Below are 8,002 nucleotides of genomic sequence, written 5' to 3'. Positions count from 1 at the left end.
AAATTGTAGGTCAAGAGAGATTGACAATGTATGGAGCCTATAGGTAATTTTTTACGAGGAATCCGAATATATAATTAATTTTCGGGTTAGATGGGGTATGGACCCAATTTCGGGGTATTTTTCGAAATTTTCGAAAATTTTGCAGGGGGACCCCCCTTGGGGGTGAAGGGAGGGGATGGGAAATGGCCTAAATGAAATGTGCGACTAAAATTAGCTATAGTTGGCCATATATTTGATTGCGAAATTTCGCACCCAAAAAGTGAACAATCGACTTTTCATCATTTTACCCATCGGCTCTGAATTGTTGGGAGACGTGGGGTGAATGGGCACGATACGAATATCATTTCGTAGTTTTGAGTGAAAAAAATCATGGGTGAAGAGTTATGACCCCTGACCCCCCTGAGGGGTGGTGGAACTTGTAGGGCAGGGGTCATAAAAAATTTCTCTCGTCATTCTGAACAACTTCGTAGTACATTATTTTTTGATCCGACCAAATTTTGGCATGGTGGGGTACTCCCCTGCCCCCCCCCCCCCCTATTTCGATTGGGCCCCCCTTATTTTCACAAATTTATTTTTTCGGCACATTATATCGATCCATATAGGTGAAATTAAAAACTTTTAGTAACACTTTGTGCACTTTACTGGTTAGTAGTACGGTCCCATGTTTTACATTAAGCCCTACGGCCAAAAACTGGCAGTGTATTTTTGTTTTCGATTCGCGAATTTAATTTTTTTGATTTTTTAATTTAAAACATTTTCTTGACTCACGAAACCGGATGTCTTGATTCACATTTCCATGCGTTGATTTACATTTTCTGCTTGATTCACCCTTATTTTACACCCTGCTGAGAAAAAACGAAGACAATGGCCTTTTAAGTGTAAAATGAATGTGCTATTCGATAGCCTATGAATAAAGGTTTATACCAATAAAAACGAATTTAATATTATGTGTTTGTTGTTCAAATGGCATGAATTTCTGAATTTATTCCAAAGACTTTTTACACATATGTTTTACGTATGTCCTTAAAAAACCCGTCCCAAAAAATTATAAAAATAGCATCTTTTTCAAAGCCAAACTTTTTGTGGAAAATTGTATCTTGGTTCAGAACAAGTGGTCATCATTTGGTACCATATGCAACCACAAGTTTATACATTGGAGCAAATCGACGTGTTTTGTTGTCCTCATCGATTGCAAATCCCGCATCCACAAATAGATTCATAAGTTCATCCAAATATTCTTGTCGATTTTCAGCCGGTATGCGATCGATGAATGGATTTAACGAATTGAAAGCATCTGAAAAGATAGACATTTTATAAAACACAGAGTACGATTAATTTTAATGTTATAAATACTACCCTGAAACATTTTAAGACCACCTATGTCAATTTTTGTCAATCCGAAAAATATACTTCCCATTCTCAGAAACTTATGATTTTTGACATTTTATCTGCGCATCTAATGAAGAACAAAATAGTGAATATTCATGAAAAAATATTTACTAGTTTTGAAATTGTAATCATCCGAATTTTTCAATGTTCTGTTTTCATATAAAATTGGTAATTTTTTGATATCATTGAACTAAATACTTTTTCATGAAGATTCACTATTTTGTTCTTCATTAGATGTAGAGACAAATATGCCAAAATTCATATGTTTCTCAGAATGAGAAAATACATAGGTGGTCTCAAACTTTTTCAGGCTAGTGTATATATTTCATTTTACTTCTAGCTTCACTTCCATTGAATGTGTAGCACTTTTCAAGCGTTTCAACGTTAACTTTTGAGAAGCCGCACTCAGTTAAGAGGTCACGAAACTCAATAGCTGGATTTTCCGAATATTGATATGGTGAGATAAATTCATCGACGTCAGCCATGTATTCGGACCACCTTTTGCTTTTAGATTGCTTCTTGTAGAAATCGTATATAGGATGATATGCGACAAAAAGCACTAAAAAATCACCTCCTGGTTTCAGCAGCTTATAAAAATTGCGCACTGCAGTTTGTTGGTTTTTTACCCAATTCAAACAAAAAAATGAAGTAATATGATCAAATTTCTCAATTTCACGTAAAGATTGCTTGTCCACATCAGTTCCCAAATCGAATTGATTGAAGAAAATATTCGGGAGAATGTAATTTTCACGTGCATATTGAATCATATCATTTGATAAATCAACTGCAACTAAACGTTTGAAATTCTTCGGTAAAATGGGCAAAATGAAATCGATCGTAACATCACCACTGCCGCATCCAATATCAAGCAAAGAATCACAGCCATCTGGTCGCCATTTCAATACATGTGAAAAAAATTTGAGCACTTGTTGCACATCATATCGTTGCAAGCCGTTTGAACGTTGATATAATGCTGCATTATTCATTTTTTGTTTCTTCAGAATTAGTTAACCGTACAATTTGCAAAAATAAAATTAAGACAAAAACTGTGATCGATTAAAATTGAAGATAGTTTAAGTTTTATGTTGTTTTATTCACTATTCTTTTGAACTCTTACAAACAAATACACAAACTATTCTACGCAAGTTTCGATTGGGTTGCTTCTTATATAGAATATTAAAACACACGGATGCTAATTAGCCAATATCGATGCTAACGCCAATACTTATGAATTTGTATATCGAAGTTTTGCCAGTACGTATATCGCTTACAAACAAGATGAACTGGGTTGGTACGAAAAATATTATTACATGTAATTATTACCGTAATTTACGTAAGTAAATTACCCGGTCGAATTAGCACGTCGACTTTGAAAATAACTATTTGCTTAATGAAAATTCAAATATCAACGTTCCAAAAGGAAATTATTGTAAATTTTCTCTTCAAAATTCCGTTTTACACAGCTTTCTTCAAAAATAGATTTAAATTTTTATATTTTATTTTTAGTTGTTTGTTTTAATGAAAAAAATTTCATTAAATTAAACACTGTTTGTGTCAAAAAGAAGTAAAATATTTATCGATTCCTTTGAATGGTCTTCAGAAAGTCTGTTACGTATTTCGTTGTGGACAAACTACCCATGGGAAAATATTCGTTTGAGTTGACATGTATGTCATGCTATGTTCATCACCTTCGAAGCGAAAATGGACACTTTTTCATGATCTTACTGCCCAGCGAAGTACCAAAATGTTGTTTGAGAAGAAATTTTTTACGCTTTGCTTCCTTCTCATTCGAGAATTGACTTTCGTCAAATCTTATAACTCTGTTTTCCACTTATAAACAATGCATCATTTATCAATTCAACCAATTTTTAAATCAAATTTCCAGATAGATATGTTGGATTTTTTACATTTCGACGTAAATTACGTAATTTACTTATTTTACAAACCAAAAAACGTGTAAATTTTCCAACGCAGAATATGTAGATTTTTGATTGTAAATAAATATTTGATGAACAGGTAGAATTTAACAAGCGAGAGCAAAGCATATATAAGATGTAAGACAAATTAAAATTTACAGTAGTTCTTGGCTTCTCACTAGTTGCTGGCAAAGCAAAATATTTTCCATTGACAAGTTTTTCAATTTGGATCATTTAATATCGTCAGCTATATGTTTTCTAATCGAAGCCAAGACCGTTAGTGTGTATATGGATTCTTTATATGGATGACTGGATTGGGCACGGCTATTTCATTTTCATTGATTATAATCCGAATGAAACATTTTTTTCAAATTGATTGCCAATTTTGAAATGATCATAGAAAAAAGTAAGTGATGTATAATTTGAAAATCATATTTGATGAAATTATTTTTTTTTGTTGTTGATAAATCCTTCAACAAGTGGTTGTGGTAAAAGCAATTTTTTGGAAAGTGAACGAAAGCTTCGAAAAATGGACAAAAATGTTCTTTTTTGTCATGATAAAACTGTCATTTTGTGGTCTTTTAATACCGTATTTGCTCGTCACAATTATCGCTTAAATTTCGGCTGATAAGCATACGTCCTCAGCAGGGGTCCGAGGGGTCCGATTACCCCCCCTGACGAAGTGTTACCCCTTCAAAATTTTCAAAGAATTCTTTCAATTTGCTGGGGATTTTCACAAAAAAAGTGAGGACCTTTTTTTTTGCTCCTCAGTTTTGTTTTCAATGTAAGAAAAATTATTTAAATTTGCTAGGGACTTTCGCCGAAAAAGTGAGGAGACACTTCACTTTTTTGCTTACCCCTCTCGATTTTTTTCAATTACCCTCCCCCCCCTTAAATTTTTCCCTTGAGGACGTATGCTGATGAGAATACGAGTCGGAATACAATTTTCCATTTGCCATTTTCAAGATTGTGAGTGTATAATCGGGGAATTATAATTATATGCCTTAAAGCAATGAGATTAATTGCGAAAGAAAAATTCTATAACACCAATTATCAAAAGCAATAACAGAACAATTAGCCTGAGCTCTTGAACTGAAAATAGTTTTCATACGCGACACATTTCCCAATTAATAAATTCGATTTATGAACAAGTGTTTTCCAAAGCATATATTTTGTTTCAATTATTGTTGATGTAGTTTTTGCTATAGCAAACAAATTTGTAATGTTTTTAGAACATTCTAACGTTGAAAAATGTAACGTTAAACGGTTAAACAATTTATTCGGAAAGAGATATGCATAATTTAATTTAAAACTCTGCAGAAGAACTCTTTTACTAGTCATTCATTACATTTTTTTCTTTATTTGTGGAAATATTATTTTGAATTTTCGAAATGCAACTGACATTTTTCTACTCGCGCGGTGTATATGTGTCAAACCAAATCCAAAGATATTCATTTATATGTATTAAAAATGTGCTCGCATCGTGTGACAGTATTGTTAGTATAAACATCTATCGCACCAACCGATTTTGTTTACAATAAAACTTTGTTTTGTTTTCAATAGGATTTCTTGAGAACTATATGAGAGTGTTTGAAGCGTGGTTTGGGCGATCAATTGGTTTTATTGTCAATTTCAAAAACGATTTTGTGTGTTCGGAATGCTGTTCCCTGTGGAATGGATATATATTCACAGTTGGTTTTGTGACTGTCTTTGTTTTAATTTCGAAATAACAGAGTGTTGATAGAATTTACTGTGAATATTCCAACAACATTTCGATCGGCAAAATATTTGATGTCACATTGGAAATAAATTTCATCATTCGATTTAGAATACAGAGTCACTTTGTTGAGGTAAGAGGTGATCTTTATAATGCGTTCTTCATTACTGTTTCATTTGATTTGTGATATAAATGTTCATATCTTATTGTGTTTGTGATCTATGCTATATTTGGTGCATTTTTTTCTTTCATTTTTGTACAATAGATCTGTCATGATGAGAAGAAAGAGAGTCAAGAATGGGCGCAGTACGTCGTTGAAGATGACTCCAAATCAAGTGCTGCGGGAGAAATATCGTGCACGATTCATCGATCAGGTCACATACTGGTGCCTTTCGGCCACAATAATTACGACTCTGGCGTCATTAATGTTTTTGTTCATTAATGATTTTTTAAAGATGAATCCGATGAATACACGAATGATCAATTCAATAAATACGTGAATGGTGTAATTGGAAAATGTTTCACCTCGGTATTACAATAAAATTTCCACAAATTACCACTTGCATTTCGAGGAACTGTGGAGCAAGCATGTCCTGATATTCTTCGTCCAGAAAATTGGCCAGCTTGCGAGGGCATGGGGAACGCATTCAATCATCTCATTACCCAGTACATAACAAACGTGAAAAATAACATCAAAGTATGGGCATTCAGTGGCATCAAGAAATTTTTCACGCTAAGGCGCTACGAACTGAATTTGAATCGACGAGGAAATCTCATCACTGAATTGGATGTAAAACGTGCGACGAAGATCGTAATGCGTTAGCCGCACGAGTTCAGCATTTCTCAGCTCTCAGCTATATGCTGAGCAGCAGCAAATCATGATACTCTGCCAATTGGTATTAAGAAGCGATTGCGATGCCCCGGATTACGACGACTATTTAACAGTTTCAAGAAGTTGGGAAATTGTATCTTACGATTGGTCGACGAATACAATACATCGCAAACTTGTGCAAAATGTGTCCGGCCATTCGGTCGACGAACCAAAAGCGATCGTTACAAAGTTTGTCAGCATTGTATTCCAAGTGAAGATGAGTCATCGCAATGGAATTTACCGAACGTGATTATCACCATGAAAAGCAACCGAATATGCAGTTGATTTTGTTAATCGATTGAGTGCAGCCAACCCAGATTCCAATGGATTCAGATGGTTTAGTGTCAAAACTTTAAGTATTCTTCAAAAACTGGCAACTAAACACATGGCATTTGGAAAAATGATCGAGCTCCATTTCAATTGAAAACTGTTTGGCATCGGGATATCGTTGCAGCCAAGAACATCATCTACAAAGGTGAAAAAAGATCACTGAAATTAAAAATGTTTAAAAATGTTTTGGCTAACAATTTGTTGTTTACGATTTTGGTTTCAGATTTTTGTACGGTGTTGGGATTGGACATTCATCCGCAACTATTGAGACCACAGAATCAAAATGCTGCCGTACAAAATCAAGCAGCTGACGATGAGGATTCTAGTGACGACGAGGACTACGTTTATGTTCTCGATGATTCCGATGACGACCAGTTTTAATTACATGTAGCATTAAGATTTCTTTTTAAGCAATATTATTGTAACGTTTTGTTCCTAAGCTGGGCTTGAGTTTTGTGGCCTTGACCGAAGTACGGCAGTTCGGTATATAAAATAACCCGTAGGTGAGTATCATTTATTGAACTGAACCGATAGTATATTGATGTTGATTCATACTTACTAACTGAGTTTCAATTACTAACTGAGTTTATTTTTTCTCTTTTCTCTGTTCATTGCGACGTTGAAAATGACTGAAACTACACTCAAATCCGACCCCAATATTGACCGTCAACATATGTCCGATAATGGATGAATTTGCCACAACAAATGTTTTTTGGGTATAGCCAACCATGGATAGAAAAACATAAGGGAAAACATAGCAGTATTATCTAATATTTTTATTCCACTCCTAACTCCTTTTTGCTCTCATTAATATAAATGATGCTTGTTAAACAGTGATGTGTGCGGAAAAGTAACAAGTTGAAAAATCATTATGGAAAATTAATTGAAAAAAAAAAACACATTATATTGAGTTTGCACAAAATACATTTATTATTTGTCAAGTAAAGAAGCCATAGGGAAACCATAGATTTATTGCCTAAAACGATAAAAAATAAAATTCACATATAGTTGGCGCTGCATTCTATGCAAATTTGTTTTCCGTTGCAACGGACTAAGTGGAAAGTATACGCTTATTACATAGAATGTAGCGGCCAGGAAAAGTGTTAAATAAAACAATATGTAAATAAATAAATTATTATAATTATTAGTATTTTTTTCAGAAATGAACACCGTTGATTCAACCACCATGACTGAGCGATGTCATATTTTAAAAACGCCATCTGGTGACGTGTGCGAATTGTGGTTGAAAACAACCGATATGAAAATTTAGTCAAGACACCATCCAACAATTTCGTCTTTGTAATTACATACATTGATAACCACGTCAACAGATGGTGCATTATTTTGCGACTTTTTTCTCCCCTATATTAATATACAGGGACTCATGGTGGTTGAGTTGATTAAAAGGAATATCTTGAAACAAGAAATATTTGAAGCATTTTTTGGCTCAAAGATGCTATCCGAATGTTGCAAATATTTGGATTAAAACTTTTTTTTTCAATCTAAATAGATTCAATTTTCACAAAAGCATCTACCTCGAATCGCAGACTATTGCTCGGGCAAAAAAATATTGACTTTAGATTTGATAAAAATAGATAAAGAACATTCCTAGGAACATCCAAAGATTTCTAAAGTTCAATTTAGTTCCAATTTTAAAGTATTAATCACTTTTATTTTCATTTATTAAAGTCGAAAATTCAAATATTTTTTGTACAATCGAAAGGCAATAAATAAAAATGAAAAAATGGATAAGAATTTGAATTGTTTTGCTTCTGTTAT

General features: G+C 33.6%; 1 protein-coding gene and 1 long non-coding RNA gene across 2 annotated transcripts; one reads left to right on the top strand and one right to left on the bottom strand.

The window, feature by feature from the left end:
• Nucleotides 1-944: 944 nt before the first annotated feature.
• Nucleotides 945-2,498, bottom strand: LOC116339195 (juvenile hormone acid O-methyltransferase-like). The gene is made up of 2 exons (XM_031764915.1): nt 1,724-2,498; nt 945-1,294 (listed from the first exon to the last, which is right to left on the bottom strand). Exons 1-2 carry the CDS (start codon nt 2,373-2,375, stop codon nt 1,119-1,121), a joined length of 828 nt encoding a protein of 275 aa, XP_031620775.1. The 5' UTR covers nt 2,376-2,498; the 3' UTR covers nt 945-1,118.
• A 3,251-nt stretch (nt 2,499-5,749) lies between these two features.
• LOC116339287 lies at nt 5,750-7,015 on the top strand. The gene is made up of 3 exons (XR_004200976.1): nt 5,750-6,368; nt 6,447-6,726; nt 6,946-7,015. It is a non-coding gene; the product is annotated as an uncharacterized LOC116339287 (long non-coding RNA).
• The last annotated feature ends 987 nt before the right edge of the window (nt 7,016-8,002 follow it).

Source organism: Contarinia nasturtii, unplaced genomic scaffold, assembly GCF_009176525.2.
Source record: "Contarinia nasturtii isolate CC-2019 unplaced genomic scaffold, AAFC_CNas_1.1 Cnas_scaffold_493, whole genome shotgun sequence".
NCBI lineage: Eukaryota > Metazoa > Arthropoda > Insecta > Diptera > Cecidomyiidae > Contarinia > Contarinia nasturtii.
This window is presented reverse-complemented; position numbering and strand designations above follow the sequence as displayed.

Coding starts and splice junctions, on each gene's coding strand:
- LOC116339195 (XM_031764915.1), bottom strand. CDS start 2,375: ATGAATAATGCAGCATTATATCAACGTTCAAACGGCTTGCAACGATAT. Junction 1,295..1,723: donor CAATGGAAGTGAAGCTAGAA/GTAAAATGAAAT, acceptor CTATCTTTTCAG/ATGCTTTCAATTCGTTAAAT.